Raw genomic sequence first — 25,114 nt, forward strand, 5'->3', positions numbered from 1 at the left:
AATCACTATTGCTTCTGTTTCTGATGCTGTCAAACTAAGTTAATGTTTCTCATTTCCTTGAATTTCACAGGTGGCAATATTATAGGAGCACAGAATACTACATTATTATTATTATTATTATTATTATTATTATTATTATTAACATAGATCTGCTTCAGAGAGAGGTTTATTGTACTGTTGAGTCTAAATGTTACTGCACAGTAAATAGAATCCATGTTATGAAGCTATTCACATGGGTACTGCGGACATGTTTGACCACTGTGCTATTTCTTTCCTCTTCTGTTTATACTGTTTACTGTCACTCATAATATTGGTCTTACTCAAGCTTTAAGCACCTAACTTTGAGCAAAGGAGTAGTCTGAGACCCTTAAGTTTTAAGAGTTTTATTTTTTTACAGTTATGCTACACAAGCTCTTTGTTTTATTTTGGGCAGGTAAGAATAGATGTTCAAATAACTTCATATGTTGAACTCTCATATGAGGAAAATCAATCTGGTTATTTTTTTCCTTAAAAATTCTCAGGCAATGTAGCAAAATAGCTATTAATCTCTGATTTTAAATGTGTCAGTTCAGACTCCATTGACGTCAATGCAAGCAGCCCATGCATTCAGTGACCTTAAATTTTTTTTACTATCTTAAAAATCCTTGTAGTTTATACTTTTCTATTAATTAGAAATATCCTAAGGCAACATTTCTGCATGTCTTCACATTGGGTTTTATTCCCTTCACTTGTAATCTGAATTTTAAATCTGTATTTTTGAATCTGAGTCTGTAATTCTCAATTTTGCAAAGTACAAGCACCTTAGATATAAACCAAATGCAGACAAATTAGTGTAGGGGTGAAACAGCAGAGTGCCACTTCTCCCTATAGCTTAATGCAGCAGGCTCCATATGGCACAAGGTAAGAAAGAGAATGTGTCTGTGTAGCTAATAGCCTTTGCCTGATCAAATTAGTTAATTCCGAAGAAATCTTCTGTGTTGGAAAAATACTGAAAACGTTGGCAGTGCTCACACAACACTTTTTCCACATTCTCAGTAAGATTTGACAATTTATATTATAGAAGTTGAAGGACTTGGGTCATAGCTGGATATGGCATCACTTTTTCCTCCTTATGCTCTCAGGAATCCAAATTCTTTCAGATGGTATTTTTGCACAAACATTTTCCAATGAGAGGGGCATTTTTTGCTTTGTAGCCTATAGCAGTCAGACCCTGAAGGCATCACAGGCCTGGTACATAAGTCCTTTCCTGCTTTGTAGTTGGTGATCTACTTCAAACTCTGTTTCTGTTTGTTCTCTGTTCAGAGCTTTTTCATTCTTGAAGAATTTATATCATATCTTAAGCATGGCCATGGCTAATGGCACCCTTTTTTACTGGTGATAATCTCATTGTGAACTTATACTAGAACCTCTTAATAGCTATAGCTGTCATAACACACTTTGTTCAGACAAACAGTTTAACTTCACTGAGACTGAAAATCTTGAATGGAAAAAGTAGGTAATGCAGATATAAAATAATGTATATATTAACACTGGAACTTTTGTAATTTTGGGTCTGGCTGGCTTGATAGGTGAAAATGGGTATTAAGTATCTCAGATAAGAATAATGAATATCTCCATTATATAAATGCGTGAACTCCTAAGCCAAAAAGTTTTGGGTTTTTTTGTCCATGAGACATTTTTGAAACAAGTCCCTAAGTTCTCCATGATAATAAAGCTAAATATAGTTTAACACTTGATCTCAAGTACAGTGCTAAGTAGTCAGTTATTAAAAAAATTGTAAAAATTGGGTGTGAATTTTTTCTGTTCCTGTGATGGTGGATAAAACTTATCATTTCTACAATCTAGCATCAAACAAAGATTAGTTATAGGTTAGTTATAATCTCTATAAAGCATAGCAAGACAGTGCTGTGATGTTATCTCCATTTCGGTCCATATTCCAATATACCATCCATGTGTTGAAATGTATGTTTTATTTATCAATTTTTACTGCATATAATGGAAGAAATGTAGTAATTTCAACTTAGGCTATATTTTGTATATGATACAAATGAGAGACCTGGGCTTGGTAATGAAATTGCAAAACTTACAGTGGAAAAGAACTATTCAGACATTAAAGACGCTGAAAGAAAATCAGTGCTACTAACCAGAGATTTGCAGTTTCAAAGGTCTTGTTTAGTTACTGAAGTTTCTGATTCATGTCTGGTTTTAAATAATTATTATGGGGAAGTATCTTTTTAATGAGTTATTTCCTGTTGTAAAAAAAAAGAAAAAAAACCCAGAGAACCTTACCTTCTTACGTTGCTTGTCTGCATTTAGTAGGACCTGGCCTGAGATGTCCTCAGGCAGCTACTGTTTCAGAGCTTTAATTATGCTTTTTAACCCACTTCTTTGTGTCTATGTTCTTACATACTTCTATGTAATTACCAAGTTTAGCAGTAGGACTCAGACAAATACTTTTAGCATGACTTTAGCCTATACATTACTGAGTATGCTGTATTATTACAAGATATTTCCTGTGCTTCAAGCCATACTTTTTATTCACAGAACTTAAAAAGACTTCAAAAACACAAACTCTAAATGCAGAGACCACAACTAAAAAGTCAGATGGACCATGTTCAAATCAACATAACTTTGTTCAATCACAAGTGTCAGGAAAGTTGAAATTTGGCCTTAGTGCTTTAGATAAGTGTCTGCTTGGCACTTGGAACTGCTGCTTGTCTCAATCTGCCAAGTGTCTAATATCCCAGCTGGTGTTTGTGAGACTATTATCCTTCAGCTCATGAAGAGGGAGACTTACTATGAGCTCTAACTTCTTTCAGGATAAGTCAGTCACATTTTGTAATCTTGCAAAGCAGCAGGTGTAATGGTTGTTAATATCAGTTAAATATTATTCTAATTGAAAAAGAACCAAAATATATGTAAAACTTTTATGCTCATGTTCAACATGAACAAATTATCAGATCCAAGTCTTTGAATAGATCTACACTGGAAGCTGCTTTCCATTGCTGCACAGGAGCCAGAGTATCTCATTTGAACAGCAAATGCTTTTGTATTTCACCTGGGAGGAAGGTTGGATTTCATGAAAACTTGGAAAATACTCAGTACTGTTTCTTAGTCCCTATTCTCTGTCCTGTGAAACTGGGAGGGCAGACAGGGCCTGAAGAACAAGTGTTCTGGTTACATGTGTGTTACAAATGATAAGAATTGTAAGACTTCAGTGTAAAACATCACATGAATTAAGTTTAATATCTAACTAGATATACATGGGAAAAAGGAAAATTTATATGCTTTTTTAGCATAAAAACTTTACTGTGTTCTTTACTTCATATGCAACAGTTGTATCATTTATGAGGTAAAAAATAAAAAGAGTTAAATGAGGAGTAGCCAAACTTTTCTCCAATAAGCTATCATGCACACTTTTAGCCTGCATGCATCCTGTCTCTCACACTTTCCAAGACAAGTCATACACTATAACAGGAAAAGAAAAACTTGCTTATTAGCCCATTTGGAATTTTAACTGGGAAAAAAATAATTGTGTTTTTCAATGGAGGCAGGAAACAAAGCAGCAAAACCCATGTTAAAATACAGTTAAGAGTAAGAATATAAGAATAGATTACATTACAGGGATGTTATAAAAAGAAAATGCATAATTAAAGCACTCAGTAAAACATAACTCTACCCTATAGTGATGCATTCCAACACCCATACGGTTATGATTATGATAGTTATTTAGCATCTGGAGTTCCTAGTTAGTTACCATACTGTAATGTTTTTGTTATCTTTTGGTTACTGATGAGTGCTTGCAAACTTATAGTCTTCATAACTTAAGTTTTTTTCTGTTGGAATTTTCTTGGTATCTAAAAACTCACGGCGTAAGCAACAAAAAAAAATCCTGAATTGAATATTATCATATATATCTCATGATTGAAGACAAGAGAATAGTTTATTTTGGAACTAATTAGCATTATGTTGCTAGTATTATGCTATTAGAAGTGACCTGAATAATTAGCATAAAGTAATACAAGCTCTGGAATACTTTGAAGTATATTGAAGTATACTGAAGAATATTGAAGTCCACTTCTTCCATGCAGCTCTAGTATTGGCAAAACATCCTTCAAAGCAGTGGCCAATTAACAGATCCTCTGGCTTGTGGAACAATGATGCAAGGCCTTCTGTCAAAACCATAGTTGGTGGATATATTTTAACAACTTGTCTCATTTAATCATGTGTTGATTCAAGAAGTGTGCTGCCATTAAAAAGAATTGAGAGCAGTTGCAAGGTTAGGCTTTTTAAAAATAATAGCCTTCGAATTATCTTTTTTGCTTCATCGAGGTAATTAGTGAACCAGTGCTAAAAACCTCTTTACATGGCATTTAATTTTAATTTTCAATGTAGTCTGTGATGACTCATTTGGTCTTAGAAGTGACCATAAGGGTTACTTAGAAACACAGCATTCTGTGTTGCCTTCTGAAGTGCCTTTTGTAGCTACTTTTCAAGACTCTCTTCCCGTTACACAAGCATAACAGTCTACATTGTGGAATATTTTGTATTTTTTAATGAACAAATATGTTGTTTTCATAAGGTCTTCATTTTGTGCAAACTGTTATAGTCCTTTAACAGATTGTGAGTGACAGATATAATTTGGTGAACTTTAAGGATATTTGAGGCAAAGTACAGCATTTGTTGTCCAACATTTAATTAACTGTCACTTGTCAAAAAACAAATCAGCTATAAATTGTATTCTATGGCAATTAGCAACTTTTTGTTGTGCAGCAGTAGAAATTATAAGAAATTCTTCATTTGTCTTCAGATGATAACAGTTTTCAAAGAATGTGTAAGAATATTGTTCTGACCTGAAAACTGATTTTATTTGGAGAGAGTGAGTACAGAGCTGGCTTAATTAGCAAACATTTTGTTAACCCTCAGCTAATGGAATTCAGGCCTGAAGCACTGGATTCATACTGGAAAACCACTTGCAGTTGCACATACCTTCATTAAATCCAGGTTAATTCCACTAAGTTTATGCAACTTCTGAATAAACTTTGTGAACTGTATAGTCTTAAGCATGCAGTTTTTTAGATCCTTACCTTCTGTATTTCAAAGCTTAAACAAGATTTTATTTGTGTTTTCTAAAATTATTGACTTAGGGGAAAAAAGCTTAGATTAAGTCATTTATTAGTAAAAATCAGGAAGACTAGAACTAAACGTCTACCACATGAAGATCTCAAAGTGCTTTGTGGAAATATTAGCGTGCTTATTTTCAAATAGTGAGATTGCAAGAAATAAAGGTTCTGTGTCACTGAAGACAACAAGAGGTCATTGCAGAATCAAAGCTAGAATGTGGGTCTCTAGATTTTAAATTCCATGCATTAATAATTAGACCACAGGATATCTCCAGGATAGCTTGTAGGCCTTATATCTGCCTCCCTCCTGTATTATATAAGGAAAAATCCTACCCTATTGAAAGTGAATATTCTAGAAATGTTTCAAATTCCATTTAGTGAAGAGAGATTGAGAAGAAAATCCAAAGGAAAGTAATAGCTATTGAATGGTATTACACCTATATCCCAGAGCAACAAATCTTACTATTTTTCCTAATTTGAACCTCATTCATGAGAGTTTTGTTGTTAACCTGATCCAGATGACAGATCAAAGCATAGTTCCCTATTGCCACCTTGCTAAAATATTTTTTAAAAGACAGTTTTAATATTATAGTTTTACAGTTACAGATTGCTGTTAAGCTATTTAGTCTGTTACCAGTCAATCAAGGACTTTCATTTCACTTCAGTAGATCCTTACTTAAACTCAACAGAATTTTAGAAGGACAAGAAATATCTGTCAGTTTTTTACAGTGCTAGATCATAAATTCTTTGGTAAGTGGGTTAAAAATTCAGTTACACATACCATTCATGACCTTGACATCTTAGCAAACAGTGATATTGAATGATCAAAGACAACTGTTTCAAGCCCTAAGGGTTAATATACCTGTGCACCTAGATTTAAGCTGCTTTTAATTCCTCTATCATTCCTTTATTTCAAAATAGATGCAGTATTTGTTGAATGTAATCAATAAATTTAAAGAAAAAAAAAAATCTGAGGAAACTGTTTAGGCTAAAACTAATAAGGCTATACATGGTCTGTAGAAGATGCAGTTAATTAATTGTTGCTTTTTACAAGTTAACATTTTTTTCTTTCCTAGTATAAATCCAAATTAAAACCTGCTCCTTCTCAGGTGTGGGCTTGGTGTTCAGCAGGCATTTTCAAAAAGAACCATTGGTATGATAACTTCATTGTCAGAGCTGTGGCTATGTAAATTTTGAGAAACCCTGTTTTCTGGAAAACTGTATCAATAAGAATAGTTTTAGAGGAAAAAGTGAATAAAATTTTGAACTCTATGATGTGACTATTTCAGATACAGAGTAACTTGGGCAGAGTAACATATGATGCAAGTTAGATATGGCACAGTTTAAATGCATCTACAATGATCACTCTAATTTTCATGAATTGAACATTCCAAGACTGAGTTTCCCAAGAAAAGTCATATTGAATAATCTGTTGTGCTTTCAAAAGTAAAATGAGAAGAGGTCTTGGATGTTTTTGAATAGGAAATTTTCAAGTATGCTGAAGATGTTGCAGGAAATGATGGCACTGCCAAGTCAATAAGTAGTATTTTTCCCTTGCAGTCAGTACTGAAGCAGTGTCCTAATGTGTTGATATGGGACCCAGACCATGAGGATTTACTGTCTGATAAACCAACATCCTAAAATGTATACGCCTTTCTGTGTGTTTGTGTCTGTGCTTGTATGTAGCTGTAGGGGTGTGAAGCCCTGGGGTCCTGAACGAATTCCAATGTGGTTAATTAATTTTTTCCTCAAATAAAAATATACCTGGCATTTCAAAGCCTACTAAAGATTAAAAGAGTTAGCAAAGGAATCAAACAGAAGTAATATTACAGATTTTTATTTAGAAGGACCTGAAAAGAATTGTATTGTTCTTCTGAATGGCTCTACTTTTGTTCCTCCTCCAGAAATCCTTCTGTTCATCCTCCTCAAAAGTCCCGCTTTTAAAAGTTTGAAATCACCACCATTGTTCATACTTCTTAAGTCAAAGCTAGGCATACCTGGAAAATACAGTTCAGTGTGGAAGTATAGCACTCTGACAGTAGGCAAAGCAAAGACAATCAGAACCTCAAAATCATATGAAAAGCTAACAAATAAAAACAAAAATATTTTTTAAATAATGTTTTGCAAAATATTTAGCATCATTTCAAGAAATTAATGACAATCACAAGTCATGTAAAAGTTTGGATGGTTTGATGATCACTTGAGTGGAAAAGAAATTCTCATTTCACATTTCTTATATATTTTGCTTCCAGAACAGGCACACTAAAGGAAGCCTATTACAGCATTAACATTTCTTTGTGCACATTTTACTGCAATCTGGCATCCAAAAGGAAGAAACATTAGAAGTGGTTTATTTATATTTCAGCACCAAATTAGAAAGATGACATCATTCATTTACAGTTCTTATCCCATGACACGTCTAATCCCCAACACCTCATTACAGGGGACACTTTTAGGATTGCATATATCATCTTGTTTAACTTTTGCATTCTTTTATGGAATACAGTTGAAAGGTAGGAAATTTAAGGCTGTTCATTGATAAGAAAATAAACTAATAAATGTTAGGAGCTTCCCCAATGAGGCAGGATATTACAGTGTTTACAGTAAGTGGGTTATTATTTGTCTATTAATTCTCCATTTTTTCCACTCTTTTGTTCAAAAGGCCTTCCTCTTTGAATCTAAAGACAAATAGACCAACTATGATGATTCAGATTGAGTTGGTCTTTTGGCAAAATCGGTAGAAATTCATAGCTGAACTTCATACAGCTGTATGCTTCCGTCTTCTTATCTGGGAGAGAGAAAATGAAATTGTTCCAACTGTGCAGAAAACAGTATTAAAAATGTGAAATGATACCATATAGTGACAGTGTCAAATGAATATTTAGTTTGGTTTTTTTCCAGATCTCTTTTCTACTTTAGAAAAAAACATTAAAACTGGTGAATCTAATAGCAGTCTTTGAGTTTTTACATTTTCTATTAAAATATACTTACCAGTGAAATTATCCCAATGGAGATTTTGATATAGGATTGTTCTTATAGGAAAATCAATTTATAATAGTCCTGGAAGTAAATTTACCACATACTAGCTATGGGACACTAGCTATCTCATGGGCACTTTGAACTAGAAGCCAGTTAGACCTGTTAATATAGGAACATACCCAAACAAATGAGTTGTGTTTAAATTAATCTGTTTAAGTTGGTCCTTTAGAACTCATTAGTTTAGGCAAAGTCCTGGGGTAATGTGTTTAGCCAGCATCCTCACTGGAGTTAGCATGAATCCTGCTACCTTGGAGCATGGGAAGAACTAAACTGTGTGGCTTTTTGCAATTGATTTCAGTCTCTTATCTTTACTATTCACCAAAAGTGTCTATGTGCAAAGCAGACTTGTTTGTGCTTGACCAACTCAAATGGTGTCCACACAGGGAATTGGCACAAAGTAGATAAAGCTTCTTCAGGAACAACCTTTCTCCTATAGAGTTCAGGTGAGATTTTTGAAGATGACATCAAGTGTGTTAAGACTGCTATCTTTCCCTCAGTCATCTGCATGATATTAATTGTATATGTCTCTGATTCTTCTAATTTTGGAATAGGTCTTTGAGAGTTGACAGCGTTTTGTTCTGGGTTTTGTTAGTGCAAAAATAAATAAAACTTGATTAGAGGTTAACAAGTTTGCCTGAGACAGCCTTCAGTCGTACCAACAGAAAAAATCAGTACTGTATCTACTGGTATTGTGCAATTGGTAGTAAGGTTTTTTTGGTGTTATGAGCAAGGTTTGAATTATTCCAGTCTATGTATTTCATGGTATGGCACAATTGTAATAGTGATAAAGAGCGGCGATGTATCTTGTTATCTCATAGTGACATAGATTTTATTATCTGTACACAGCAGTAGCTGAAGTGTTGATCTTTTTTTTCAAGATCTATATCTAAGACTTACTTTAATTCACTAACATGTGTCAAGTTCCATAATCACTTATTTCTCTAAGTGCCTGTTTCTGTATCAGTTAGTTTGCAGATTCTTTTAACTTACTGTTTAGAGGGGTGATCCTTGTGTACAGTTAAAATAATTAAGCCAAATAGACCTTTTAATATAGCTATTCATGATTGTTGTTGACATGCCTCAGTAGCTAACTGTACGCATTTGAAGGACACTTAATATTCCTTTCAGTGAGATTTTACAAGTTAATTGGCAAGATATAATAACAGACTGGAAAAAATAGGAAACTGTTCTAAAATAGTAAATTTAGAAAAGCTGAATGTCTTTGTTGACACCCTTCAAACACAATGTCCTTGATCATATCCTCTTCTGACTTCATGCAATTCTACTCATGTGAAAACTGAGACAGAAGATGTGTATCCATGCTTTGTTCACTTTTTCTATTTCTGTTTCCTTTACTTTGTGAGCCAGCAGTCCGGACTTCTATTGTTAGATCCTTACAGCTACAAAAAAAAAAAAAAAAAAAAAAAAAAGAGAGCTTAGAAAGAGCTAAGATCTTCCTAAAACACGCTTAGAGTAATATATTCCAGCATGTAATAGAATTGTCTCATTTTACATCTTAAACAGACACAAAACAGAATGAAACTGATGGCAGATAACTACGATGATGACCATCACCACTACCACCACCATCACCACCACCACCATCATCGATCTCCTGGGAGGCCACAACACTCCAACCACAGACCCTCTCCAGATCAGGTTAGTCACCTCTTTTTTCGCCTTCAGTTTTATAATTTTACTATTTTGATATTTCAAGATAAAATAAACACTCCAAAGAAATAATAAGCAAGTGATGTGTTCTTTGAACTGAAACTAATAGTTCTGGTATTTATTTCCATCCCTGAAACAATTTAAACATTTTGGCCTTTTGTCTGGTGTCTTACATTTTTCTTCCCTATCTTTCTTTAGAAGTTTTGCAGCTATTTTCAGCATTTCATAACTCAACTTTTTCAGTAGAAAATCAGTGAAAATTTTTCCTGCTTAGTGATTACTAGTGATTTCAGAAGTATGCACTTTTTGTAATAATTTTTTTGTTTATTTAAAGTAAATGGATTAATCATTAGTATTGAAAAAACTGTGCAGCAGTTCCCTTTGGCAACTTGTAAACCAATGGTTCAAAACTGTTTTTGAAAGTATCTTTCTGTTGAAGCTTTCAAATAATAGATATAGCTTAAAATCAATAGTTATGCATTTTTAACTAGGCAAGAGAAACCAAATTCCTGAGATGTTTTAGTTTAAAAATGCTTAGTAATTCAGTACTGTTCTTCTTAGAATATTCTTCTTAGTGCCCTGTGTTTCAGAAAGGGCTAATAACTGTCCTAAGAACATGGTCTTCTAAAGTATGTTAAATGGGCATGCTAGCATTGAACCTTTTCTTCTCCACCTAGGGTGAAAAAACATCCATAAGCCCAATACTGTGTTGATTTTGTAAATTTCAATATTTGTTCAGAGAGAAATACTATTTTTTAAAAATTGTAAATATGTAACTAATTTGTTTTTATTCATAATATTTTAGAATATTAATGATATGAAAGTTAAGTGAAAATTAAAATACAAGTTTACTGTCACATAGTTTTAAATTAATATTTACACTGTATATATGTTTGGAATGAGGAGGTCGTGATGTTCTGTGGTTTATTAGCATTCCAACACTTTGTCTTTTGGAATACTTTAATGTGGTTTTTCAGATAATGTTGCTGTCAATAGGCAGAAATTTGCTAAGTGTCCAGCATGCATGCTCAGTACTTCTGGTTCCTAGATAATTGGGTGAAGCAGACATCTTGACCGAAAAGTTTATTGTTTTGATGTGCTTGAAACAGATGTTTCCAAACAGAAAATGCTGCGCCTTTTATTTCTGGAAAACTTAAAGACCAGATCCACCAAAAATAAAGTATCTGCTTTGATTTTATGGTTGTCATACTGAAAATAATGCTACAGTATTGCTATAGCTATAAGTACTAATGTTATAGTTATAGCTAGTTATCATTATAAAGTTATAGTATGGGAAATAATAAATTCTTTAACTAATAATGTAATTATATAAAATACACATTATATTTTTATATATACACACCAAAATAGTATTTCAAATTCTAATGACAACTTTATCTCGTCCTTAAAATACCCTTCTGCCAGTGAACATGTTTTCGTAATTGTTTTCTGAGGTGTCTGATACTGCTAAAAATTTGTTACGGTAAAAAATAGCGCGTGTGTGTGTACATGCATACATGTATGTGTATGTGTGTATGAAATGCTAAACCACAAGAAATGCAAATGAAAGAAGCTGAGCCACAGCAGATGAAATTTCAAGAAACAAACTTATATTTTGAAATTAAAACATATATGTAAGCCATGCTGCCAGCATGCCATTGTTTCCAGCTGATACTGGGTGCCACTAATTCCACTTTGAAAGAATGTGCTTAGTAAGTGGAGAGCTTGTCAGCTATGGATGGAGTCTGGCCTGAAGATGACTTTAAAATTTTAAAGGTAGACTTTTTTTCACTATATGACTCTCTAGCCTACTACAATGAGTGAGAGCTGAAAACTGTAGGAGTTTTAGGAGGAACTCAGTCATGGTAGGAAAAGGAGGAAAGTTATCCATATATGTATTTGTCTGGAGTAGGAAAAACAGTCCACATAACTCTTTTTCAGGTAGAGAACCCTGGGGAAAAAAAAAACCATTGCTTTTATACAAAGAATCACTCTTTGATACTAAATTAGTTTATAAGTTCATAATGTCTGTGTAGAAATAAAAGGGAAAAACATTGGTGAAAGTTACAACGGGGATGTATGATAGACTACTTAATCAGGATTGGGAGACAAAGAGGCAAATGATGCTTTTTTTAGAATGACCAATAGAGTTGTACTAAAGACAGGAACTGGTAAGTATGAGAAAACTCAATTTCTTGGATACCAACTAAGAAAAAAAAACCCAACAAAACCCCAAAACCTGAACAACAGAACACAGAATCCTTCAAGTTCCTGGAATTTGTTAAGAACAACTTTTTCTTTCAGAAAGTGGAGAAGGATATTAAAGACTTGTTGTCTTGGTTTTAGTTCTGTTTCTGATTAACAGAGATAAGTTGGCTGAGTTTACAAAAGAAGGCAAAATTGTCTGAAAACAACCACGAAATAAAAAAAAGGGTTTGGCTTTGTGCAAGGAATAGAATGAGAAAAACAGAATGAAGGCAAGAGATGTGAAAAAACAGGTAAGAACAACCTCTGTGTTACTGAAACCCAGACACTAGTTGCAACTAATTCAAGAAACCCAAACTTGTAAAGAAAATTTGAGGGACAAGACAATGTAACAGAGCTAACATTTAGTGAAGAAGGTGCTTTTCAATGCACAGTAACAGGTTATTCAGGGAAAAGAATGGTTAGGAAGCATAATGAAGGTCTGTGTCAAGACATATTCGAGAACTTATAAAACTTAATAAATTATATGAATGATGGAAGTCAGTATTAAAGATTAAAGATAGAGCACACAAAATACTAGCTATTTTACTAGTATTTACTAGTACTAGTATTCTCAGTTTTACTCTGAACTATTTATGATTATATTTGACAGCTCTCATGTAGGATATAGGAGATCCTTGGAGTCTTGAGGAAGGCAAACTCTGTTCTCATCTTTACAAATAAAATGTATGGGGATTTATGAATAATTATTTTAGACCCTGGAAATTGTGGACTAGATTATTAACCAGTGAATCAATAAAAAGCCTGTAGACTTTTTACTGTTCATTTTCAGTAGCTTGATATCTGTATCAGGCTGCATGATATCTATCTATCTATTATCTATCTATTTATCCATCTCAGTGTATATCAGATCACTTCATACTTGCTTTGCCCTTATCCTGTTTTCCTAATCATCAACTGGTGGTTCCTATCCTAGACCAGATAAACTATTTTTATGTTACATTCTTGAAGATACGAGGTTGTTTATCAATATGTACTCACTTTATTCTTGCAATCTTTCCTAGATGACAGTTTTGGGCCACTCTCTGAAACAGAATGCAGGTCTAGATGGCTGTTACATCGCATACCTATCCTATATTTAGTCTGCCTGTATTTGTCAAGGACAAATTATGTCAAGCAAATCTAATTTGCTTTGATAGGGTAACTGGCATTGTGGCTAAAGAAGAAAGTGTAGCTGTGACATACTTTGAATTTGTAAGGCCTTTAATGCTGTCCCACCATATATTTGTAATATACAAATAAATACATGAATTTGTAATGTAATTAACATGTAATGTAAAATGCATTGCAATAATAAAAGCTGTAACTATAAATAACACTATTTTAATTAATTATGAAATCACCATGAGATTGGTGTGCAACTGATACAAATAACATGCTACAGACAAATTTTCTCATTGTCAGACTGGAGGGACAGTTATCGCAGGGTCCTTTATCTGCTTCGGTAGAGTATTTGTTTAGAAATTATGTCAGTGATGAAATAGAAAAAAACATGAATATTGTTGATAATGAACCAAGCTGCAAGAAGCTGCAGGCATAGTAGGAGCAGTTAAACTGCTCAATAAACTGCTCCAGTCTCAGTAAACTGGAGAGAAAGTCTAGACTAAGTAATCTGAAATTCAGTAAAGACAAGTACATTTACAAGGGAGAAGTTGCAAGTACTGATGTGGCAATAGCATGGAAAAAGGAATCTGGATTGCACAATGGAATACCATTGCAATGAAGTTGCATCTTATTCTGGGATGGATGTAATACTGGAAAAGAAGCAGGAAGCAATTCTTCTGTTCTTTCGAGCACTGGTGAGACCTAATCTGAAAAGCTGTATACAGTTTTGATCACCATGCTTTAAGAAAGATAGACACATTAGAAAGGGGCAAAAGGAGAGCAACAAGAATGATAGGAGTTTTAGAGAACCTGACCTATGAGGAAGGCTTAAAGAACTGGGTTTGTTTAGTCTAGAAAGTACTAAAGGGGAGACATAAGTCTTCTCATACATAAAATGTTGTTATAAAGAAGACGATGATCAATGGTATTCCAGTGCCCAGTGGAGAAAGAGTAGCAGTGGTAAATTTAATTTTACCAAGAATAACTAGGTTAGTTATTAAGAAAAGGAAACTTTTTACTATGAGTCTAATGAATCTGTAAGTGGAAAGAAAGTGCGGACATTCTTTCATATACATGTAATGGAAGATCCTTTCTTGGAGATTTTTAAGAACAGGTTAGATGAATATCGGTGGCACATGATAGTAGCTTTATTTCATCTTGTGTTGGTGCATTGGGCTTGGAGTAGGTGTTCTGAAATACTGCCATCCCTAAATTTCCACAGGCTCCATGAACAATGGATTACCCCAGCAAATACTTACTTGCAAAGCAAGAAAATAGGAGATCCATAGCAAAATCCTTGCTGAAATAGTCTTTGAGAACGGCACAGTCAATGATAATCATGAGTGAACTCTAGTCATTGCTTTAGCTTACATTTCTCAATTACGGATTTTTTTTTTTTTTTTTTTTTACTTTCTGTGTTGTGTTAGTTACCTTTCCATACAGCATTCTTTTGTACAGCGATATGATTGCCATGTGCCCTACAACTTCTATTTCCCATTCAATAGTGTATTACACATAAATTATAGATATGTGTTTTTTGATGACCATAATCCAACATACTGCTAGTGGTTTGAAACCACAGAATAAACTGAGAAAATAATAAACTTGCAAATCATCAGAGGGCATTTTTAATTTTGTAAGGAGACAAGAAAGTGGTGCATATTGTAACATAAATGCCATCTAATTTAGTGAATACTAGGGAGGGTTTTTGAAAGTCTTCTCACAAATTCTGAAGAGAAAGAGATAGTTGAACATACAGTGTTAATCTTGAAATATTTCTAATTTCTATGGGTAATACTGGATTTTCTAATTTATATGCTACATTTATATAGAGAAATACATGTATGTTACATATATAACTGTGAAAGTATGTACATGTCCATTTGAGTACATGTTTATAACAAAGAGTAAGACATTTCCCACTTACTGATGTAAAACACTGTATATATGCTACTGTGAGTCTATACACCCTTTAAAGAGAATGGTGTACCACCAGTCTCTTGGAAGGAAAATGCACACACAGCCTGCTTGAAATAATGCATACTTTTTACATGGTGCTGTTCAGTTCCGGTATTGATGTTTTGGTTTAATGATCATGTTTTTGTTTTAACTGTTACTCAATATCATATCCCGCTATGGGCAGCATGTGGCAGCATGGTTCTAGATGTAGTAAAGGATAGAATCTCTGACTTCTCTTGAAGGAACTAGTTGGGCACTTTTTTCAGATGTAATGGATGTGTTTAGGTCTTCTGGCTGCTGCTGGAGAGCAAAGCCAAGTTTCCAGCCACTTCTTGCCTTTATTCCCTCTTTTTTTGCTCTTCTGTTTAGGGAGAGGTATAGGTTGGCAAACATTTTGCCCTTGTATGTCTGGACCTAAGCTCTGGGTAAGATGTAAGAAAACTTCACGAGCAGTAGGAAAACTCTGAGTCTCCTCTGCCCATACACATGGTCATGTTACAGTGAGTCATGATGTGTTCTCTAGTTATGTTGGTGCATCTGATTTTTATTTGATATAAATAAATTTCTTGGGATTGAGTGCTGCCACGTCAATAACATTGCAATTTTAACCATTTTTACTAGTCTTTAAAGAACTTGGAAAAAAATGATAATTTTGCAGCTTTGCACTAAAAACTTAAATTTATTCTCTTCAGTTTTGGCTTGAGAGTTGGCAATCTTTCTTAAATTCCACCTGGAAACATTTTGGCAGTCAGTGTGTATCCTGGAGTGTGGGTGTAATACTCCTAGCATGAAAATGAGCTTAATAAGCATTCTGTACTAGTTTCAGTTTCCAAGGAGTTGTAGTATGTAGTCCCTTGTAGAGTGCATTACAGTAATCTAATCTGGATCGTTGCATCCAAGATCTATCTGGAACAAAAAAAAAAAACCCCATGGCTAAATAAATTTGAACTTCCAGATTTAGAAGTTGTCCTGCCCCATAGCATAGACTTCATCACAAAGTCTACTGTCCAACTCCCTGCCTCTCTTATTTCTCACCTCTACATACTTACTGTTTTTCCTTAAAAACTTTTTCTCTTGGCCTCAGCTGCCCACATCATCTTTCAGTTTTCTTCCTTGTATTGAAAATGTTTTGAAGGAAGTGCCTGTTTGTGTCACACAAGTGACTGTATGCTCTTGAAGAAAATTGCTGTTACTGTTGAAAGTTGATAGAAATCAGCACATTTGTATTCCCTGCCACTGCTGCCTTACTGTACTGCAGTCCTTTTGTCATTTTTTTTCTTGCACTTTTAGTATCATGACAGACCTGTAAGTTACTAACCAACAGGGAATTCTGTCTCACTAACCAAAAGTCTGGTCAAATTGAGACATCTCATTCCCTTTGGTTTTCTAATCTCAGAAGGCTTTCTGCCCCTCTATATTTGTAACCTGTTCTGAATTTCAGGCTCTAGTCATCCATATTCACTTACTATTAATTTCCATGGGCACTTTACATTCCTTGCTGTCTCTGAAACAGTCCTTAACTTATTGGCACGTATGACATCCCTAACTCTAGGATGGTCTCCACATAACAAATAGCATTCTTTTGCTATCGCCCAGGACTTTCTTGTTCAAGTTCATGAGATCTTTGCTATGTGGTTGAAAGGTCCTAAGTTCAAGCTACTACTTATGGACTACATAGTAAAAAACAGTACTTGATTATTTAAATTAAAAGCAGCATCTCTACATAAAAAAGGGACTTAAAAGAAGTTGTGTAGGTAATCTATGACATGTATGTGTCTAGGATATACTTAAGTTTGATGACATTCTTAAGAGGAAGTTACTCTAGTTGAGAGGGCATACGGAAGAACTTGATTCTGCATCCATGCAGTGGAAGGCTGAAGGTATAACATCCAAAGAATTTTCATACTTTAGGACTTTATTGCCAGTCCTGATGATTATAAGAACTATCAAGTCTTCCTACTTCCCATAGTACTGGAGATTTTTAAAGACATAAAATGTGAGGTGTTTCTCATCTCATATGAGTTTCCTGAATTCCCAAGCTATAGCTGAGTCAAAGGTGAATGCTTTCCTGCATGGTCACCAAGATTACAAATATATTTTAATTTTGTTTTATGATGAGAGATGATATTCTCATAAAAAAGAATCTGATTTTTAGAAAAATATGAATATCATAGGGCGTGCCATAAGGCTGTAGGAACTGGCAGCTTTCCAAAAAGTTGGCCCTATTCTTAGAAGCTGTAATTGAGGATGGAATGTCACATGGTGTTGTAAGCATGTAGCATGCCCTTTTACATCTTTTAATCCAGTCTGGCTATGTTGAGATTTTGTTCCTATTTAAAACATTTTTGATGGCCCTTCTACAAGGTGGTGGTGTTTAGAAGTAATTTGTCACAAACTCACCATCAAGTTTTCCATTACTCTGAAATCTTAGCACAGAGGCCTAAAAGGTAGTTCGAGGTTTCTGAATTATCCTCTTAAGGAAAAGTACTCCTCATTAGGCCAGTAATGGGGCAGTGTGTATCTATGAAGCTTCCCTTACTGCCACTCTCCAGTCAGAAAGCCAACTTTTAAAGAACTGATAGCTGTCTTAGTATTAAATATGTGTCATTTTAAAAAGACTTTTGAAAGTATGCTGGTAAACTCATTCATTTGAGAAAAGAAATCACATGCAATGATGCACCAAACTTGACAACAATCTGTTGTGAAGTAGGAGTATGCCACTAAAAACGAACTTTTTGAAGAAGACCATGTGCTCTCAAAAAAAGTGTTTATTGATTTGTAAAGTGGTGACTGGTCTTGGCAACAGGTCTTTGTTCATCAGCTGGAACTGCTAAATATCCTTGGAGTTGCTGAAAGATGATATGTGAAAAACTCTGAACAGGTCAGATGGGATTTTGTTTGAGGTGGATGACTTTGAAATCAGAGCCACAAGACAGTCAAACAACGATTATTATTTTAGTGTCTGGATCCTGATCTGCAAATCACTGTATTGATCCATATGTAATTTTAGGGTAAAGGAGTGCATGCTACTTTGTGTATTTTGGCAGCCCTGGTTGTTAGCACAATGCCATATATTCTGTGGCCATACTGGAAAATTGCCAATGTCAAACTCCTGCATAGGCCTCAGGAATATTGAAACTGGGATTTGCCTTTAAAAAACCCACAAAACCAAACAACGCAACTTAAAAGGAGGACAAACATAAAACAAAACAGATTATTTTAGCTTATTCAAATAACCATGGTTATTTGAAAAGCGTAAAATTCCTCAAATTTCTTTAGGCTGTGAGTAGAAAGTTCAATCTGAGCAGAAGTTTAGTATCTGGAAAACTGAAATATATTTAGGAATTTTCTGCAACATTAAAGCTTTGTCTTTTAGTTGTTCAGGAAAGAAGAAACAAAAATAACGGGAAAACCCAAAGCACCAGTGATATTTTAGTATATAAAAGGAGTGATATGATATAGCTGTTTAATGCAGTAAGTTGGAGTTACCGGCTCCCTCCCTGACCCAGATTTGTTTAATATTCTATGTGTTTCTTTATCCTGTATGTTTACACGTTGTATTTGGGCAGGTGTGAGCTTGCTCTTGTCTGTTCACTAAATGTATGTGAACTTGTTCTGCTGGTGCCTCAAGCTGCAAGGAAGCACGCAATTGCATTAGCACAGTGCTGAGCCTGCACTAAGCTCATTGGAGTCACATGGATTTATTTAATTTAGGAATTTGGGCAGGGCAAGGTTTGCTTGTCGGTACATTCAGTATAAACAATCCCAGGCATATCCACTGTAAATAACTAGTATTGTGCTGAATTAATTAGTGTTTTGAGATCTCAGGAGTGCAGTGCAAATTAGTCATATAAATGCTTTCACATTTTTAAGTATTTCCTCTAATTTTTCATCTTTGCTACACATATTCTCCCTCCGGAAGAACGATCTTGTGATTCATATCACACATTGTTCAGACTTGTTGAACTGAATGCAATAAAATCTTATTTGAATCATGGTCACCATTAAAAAGTAAATTTTCTGATTAAATTGTATGCCATTATCATAGCTACATTGTTTATTATAAACACGCTACCAAATGGGAAATACTTCTCTTCTAATGAGGATGTAATTTCTAAGCATTTCCCAAAAGTCAGCAAATGTTATCATACGCTTATTTCAGTGGATACAGAGAATTTTTCCTGCCTCTGACATCTGTCTAGGCATTTCTGTCTACATTACCCTAAAAAGAAAACTGAAATAGTCTTCCACAGAGGCTTGCCCAGATTTTGAGGATAATATGATTGGTTTCAAACCTAAATTTCATTGTAGATTACACTGTACTTGTGTCGGAACAAAAGAAAGAGCCTTGAGATTTGGAAGAGTCTGCTCTCAGTTTGAATTGATCTTTCAGGGATACTCTAGTGCTTGATTTTGGTATACTGCCTTTTTACGTTACAAGCATTATGCTCTACTCAAGGTTTCTCATTGTAAGTAAAAGGCAATAGAAGTTTGTAATATTTGTTAATGCTTTTGTTATTCCTACCTCTTAATTGTAATTATATCATAACCAGATGATTTTTCATATACCTTTTAGTTATATTAAATTTGTAATTTGACTAAGAGACCAGCTAAACTGGAGCTGTATTAAAAGTAAGAAGTAGAAAATAGGTTTTGCTGTCTATGTTACCTCCAGGAGACGGATTTTGTATATTGAAAAGTTATACCTCTTCTTTGCTTACAGAAATGAATTTATTTTATGTTTTGAGGTTTAATGAATGTGATATAAATGTATACATACTGCTCAGTGTGTATATTTATATATATCTGTATTTATATGTTAGCTTTGCAGTCTTTTCCACATATGGAAGAATTTTTTGAGATCATGTTTAGCTATAGAAACCTCTCCCCCTCACTTCCCCTGAATGTGTGTGTTAGAATATACAACACTTATATAGAGGTTTACATTTATCTTATATTTCTTACTAGAAAAATTAGCTGCCACCATCATAGTCTAAAATAGGTCTTTAGACCAGCTGAAAGAGCCAAAAATGCATTTCTGGGAGACAGTAACTTGATAACAAAAGTTGCATATCTGGCGCTGGTTACTTAAGTGAGATAACATGTCACAGGCTTTCACTACAAAGGGGACCATAAATTTTTGCATTGCAAATCTGATTTCACGGACCACTTCTTGTAAGAAGCATTGAGTTTCCGCTTCATCTAGTGATAAAGCTTTAGAATGCATGAGTATCTGGTGAAACATCTTATTCATGTTAATGCTAGTCTGGGTGTTGTAAAGTAAGTGGTCAGAAACAACCTTAAGCTTACCCCCATTGCCAGTATTTATGTTTGATTTTAACCTAACTATATACAAGTAGAACAAATGGTGAGATCGGTTTTGTAGTCATTTTCATAACTGAGTGATGCATGGTTACTTATGACCCCTTCTGTTATGGATAGGTTTGAAAATAGACCTGTGACATAAATCCATATTGCTGAAGCAATTTTTAAGATTTATTCAACTTTTTGAATATACAAATGAAACATACAATAAAGACCTTCTAAAACTCTACGCACCAAAGCCTTAAATAAATCCACTGTTACTCTTTCCCCTTTCCAGTTACAGGCTCAGTTCTTCAAATCATTCATGCACAAAACTCTTCTGTAGTCAATTGTTCTGTGTGTGGAGAGTTCGTGGGATTTGTCCTCAGCTATGTTTGCTCCTAGAAATTGAGTAGCAGATAAAAGACTCTCTCGGCTCTGAAAGATTCTGATTTTAGATTAAGTTCTTGATTTGAAAGACACGTCATTGCTTAGCAGGTAGATTTCTGTGTCACAAGGGGAAATTAATATTTGTAAATGTAATTGTTTGCTGTAAGTAGGACAGTTTCACAGTCCAGAGCCAGTAGTTACATGTTTAATGACCCATTAGTAGCCACAGATAATAAGGAGAGTAGCATAAATCAGTCATCAGAAAGTTAGTTCAAGAGATGAGCAGGTTATCACTAGATTTATTTAACCCAAGTTAAGACATTAATTCTTAGCATGCCAGCACATGAAAGGGAAATGTGATGAGCCTTGTCAGGAAGGGTCTTCTATTGTGGGAAGAGAGCCAGAAAAGCTTAACTCATCAAGTTTTTAATGTTGCCTGTGTTGAGAAAGCTTTTGTCTAAAAGGAGATTAGGACTTTTTTTTCCTTTTTTTTATTTAAAGAATGGATTTTATAAAGATACTTGCATGCCACAAAAGTGAGGGGATGTGTGCTGTACTTCAACTTTGTGGAAATATTTGCTGTCTGTTTTTTGAGTCAGTTTCACTATATTCTTCACGTAACCAAATTTTATACACCAGTGGGCCTCATAGTAAAGCAGAATTTTGCAGTCTTTGTATCTACATTGGGGTTTTAGTTCTGATCAAAAGTGCAGATGTGAATCAAATCTCCTGATCATTCCTACTTACTGCACTATGGTTCATATTCAGAAGCAGTGTTGGAGTGGGCACACTGAATTCCTTTTTGATTAAATTTAACTGAAAGATGCATTCCAGGAAGTCCCCCAACACAATGAAATTGCTAAAGGGAATTCAGTCTTGGAAATAGAGCAAAATTAATCCAGAATACCTCCCCCCAGACAGGTGTATTGTACAGATGCTGATTCTCAGTACCAGTTGTATTGGCTATAGATCTGTTGCTGCTGCACCACACTGCTGAATATAACCTCTTGCAACTATTTCACAATCACCAGTAATCAAGAGTATGCTATATGCAGAATGGTTATGAACAGGCTTATAATTTCTGGCATCTGATTATTAAAATTTTTTAGATATACTTAATCATGTAGACCATGATCAAAGTTATCCTTTGTTTCTAACCTGCTGTGTAATGTAACCCCTTTTATCTGAAGGCCACTGTCTCAATTTACTACTGAAACTGATGAACCTTAAAGAATTGATGGCTGAGAAATATGCCTGTAAATCTTGTATTGAGATACACTTCAATAATAAAACAGAGGCATCTTTATACAAACTTTCTACATCTGTATGTAGTGTTTTCCAAGCGCTATTCTTTAAGTTCCTCATCCTGCTACTTTGAAGCCGGTTTTGAGGTTTTGACGTTAGGTTTTGTGGCAATTAGATCAGAACAGTAAATCATATTTAGTAACACCAGATTTTTTTTTTAAGATGTTAAGCAAATATGGTAAGTTGCAGCACAGAAAAAAGGAAGGACTAGCAAAAGGATGAGATAAAATCAGTGAATTAATAATCTATAAACAGCCCATGTACAAAGGCTTTCATAGTATTTGAGATTATGCCACTGTACTGTACCTAATTATATGTCCAAATTAGAGACTTGGATGTCAGTCCTAAAAATACAATGCATTCAATATCTTAAATATTTTGAATTTATAAAAAGTTTATAGTAATTAAGCATGTATACTAATTTATCAATTCAAATGGTATTTCTTGAATTTTGGTTTTTTTCCCTTTTTGCTGGTCTGTAATTGAGATTTTGCTTTGCAGTTTTTGTCATTGAATTGTTATTCTTGGCCCTATAAACCAATGAAAGATCCAAGTTTAAAAAGCAGTTAATGTACACAAACATTAATCAAAAATTACTTGATTATAGTTTACTGTTTGAAAGAGCCATAGATTAATGATTCTGTAGGATACACACTGATATGAAAGACTAAGCATACTTCTGGAAACCTCTGATCCAATATTAATAGATGATAAGCCATAACTGCAGCTTTTATTTTGCTTCACAGTGTGTCAAGAATGCAAAAATAAGTAATGAACGTCATTTCTCTCAGAACGTCAGTGAAGAATTCTGTATTCTCTTACATTATTTGTTTGCATTGAGGTACCAAACCTTAGCTTCTTGATAGAATAGTTTATTCATAAAAACAATGAAAACTACAATCCTGAGTCTTAACATGCTTTTTATCCAGTACTTTTGGGTAGTTTTTTCTATCCATACAGAAAAGATCTGTAAAACCTATAACACTAAGTTAGGATTTACACCATTAAGTATCCACTCCTCAAAATGTAACAAGCAGCAGAATGACAAGGATAGTTGAGTCTTATTTCATAACTTTGATTGAATGCACTGGAAGGAGGTAGTGCAGGCTTGAAAACAACCTGTCTGCTTAATGGGAATAGTAAGCGATCGATGAGTTCTTTTAATATTCCTTTAAGATCTTGCATCTGTACGTTATGGCTTCTGTTAAATTAACAGAATGTTAATGTGAGAGCACATATCATGATGTTATGGTTCTTTGGTTTAATCCTATCTTTTTAATGAAAAAGAGGGTCGGCATTCTCTGATATCTGTAGGAATTTTACTTTTCTCCTCAACTGTCATCAAGCACCAAGTATTTTTAGGTCAATGTGTTACCTAGCATCAATATATGACATAATTAACTAACCAGAAACATATTCAGTAATAAAGCACACAATTATGAAATATTGGGCTTTTTTGATAGGGATGCTAACTGAGCAAGCTCTGCTTAGGTTAGTGCGAGTCTACTTATCTTCTATAAATAATTAGTGTGTGGAATTGAAAATGAGATACGAACAGATTTTCTAGGTTAGGTATATATCAAGACACAATACTGTATAGATACAGGTTTTTAAAACAAGACACGATGTTGAGACTGGTTTTGAGGTTGCTCTTACTATTAAAAATTTCAAATACAGTAAGGGTTTGTTTTTTAATTCAGTTGTCTGTAAAAACAGATCACTGTGTTAGTTAATTTTTATGAACTTGTTAAGCACTAAAATTGGAAAATATGTAATAAGCTGTGTACAGAATAAGACCATGTCACAGACATTCTCACTAAAACAGATGTGAGGAAAAAAGATGAAAGAGGATTTTTATTAATTGTAGATGTTGAAGGAGAAGTGGACCATGGTCATAATCTGGACCTGACCACTCAATAATTTCTTCATTAAATCTGTAAATTTTCTGAATTATTTTGAATACAGTTAGCCATATCTTTTAGAAAGTGTCTAAGTCTTGATATAAAAACCTTCAAGTCATCCAGAACTGATGTGCTATTGAAAAATATGTACCATATTTGCAGTGCAATTACATCCTATAATCTCTATCTAGCTTTTTCTGCTAAAGCTGACTCCTTTTCTGTAAGTGTTAGTTAATAGTGATCAAACAATCTTTTTATATTTCCTGAGTGACCAGGTTGAGTCTCTTTTGTTTCTCACTGCCAAGTTTATTTTTCAATAATTTTGTAGCTGTTTCCTGATCTGGTTACAGTCTTTCAAATATTCACAAGAGTATGACATGAGCACCAGATGTGTAATTCTATTATTGGTCTTATGCTACTGCATTGAGATACAGCAAACTTTTTGATTTTTATTTCTCTGCCTGTATTTGTCCTTGTAATTTCAACATTGTATTGCATGTTCACTTCCACCATGATCTGTAAATCCTTTTTTGATATCATCGATTTCAGATGCAGTCCCCTGTCCTCTATGTTCACCCTGTACATTTTCAAATTATGACAGTGTATACATGATTTCAGTCATATGTGCATGCAGCTGATAACATTTATTAGTTAATCCCAAATATGTTCACTTTTCCAAGCAGTCTTTGTTAGACTTTTTGTTCAGATCATGGGAATACAGAACAAATTTGGGATGAGAAGTGTCTGCAGGTCCCCTTCCTTCTCCAGCAACATTCATTGTATATAGAGCTAATTTTGCTGACACTGTGTCTTGTGGCACATCATCAAATGCCTTACAGAAATCTCAGCATATTATTTCAAAACACTTACCTTATCAAAAAGAGTCTCTGTGTAATTGAAAAAGATAGAAAGTTATTTCAACAGGACTAGTACTCAAGAAAGCGATGTTGATTGACATTAACTGAGCTCCAGCTTTTAATTTATTGCTTATTGTATATCAGGATCAGTGTCAAACTATATAGCATGTAATTTCACATAATACTCTTTAAAAAT

The 25,114-nt window shown here is 34.2% G+C and overlaps 1 protein-coding gene across 1 annotated transcript in view; it reads left to right on the forward strand.

Moving 5' to 3' along the window:
* The window catches only part of ERC2 (ELKS/RAB6-interacting/CAST family member 2), a 393,279-nt gene extending 382,614 nt beyond the window's left edge, over positions 1-10,665 (forward strand). The window contains exons 17-18 of the mRNA XM_010573681.1: positions 9,687-9,821; positions 10,639-10,665. Coding sequence (XP_010571983.1) covers positions 9,687-9,821; positions 10,639-10,665 — 162 coding nt within the window. The remainder of the gene's footprint in view (positions 1-9,686; positions 9,822-10,638) is intronic.
* Positions 10,666-25,114: the final 14,449 nt, after the last annotated feature.

The sequence above is a fragment of the Haliaeetus leucocephalus genome, unplaced genomic scaffold (genome assembly GCF_000737465.1).
Source record: "Haliaeetus leucocephalus isolate CR32 unplaced genomic scaffold, Haliaeetus_leucocephalus-4.0 Scaffold2, whole genome shotgun sequence".
NCBI lineage: Eukaryota > Metazoa > Chordata > Aves > Accipitriformes > Accipitridae > Haliaeetus > Haliaeetus leucocephalus.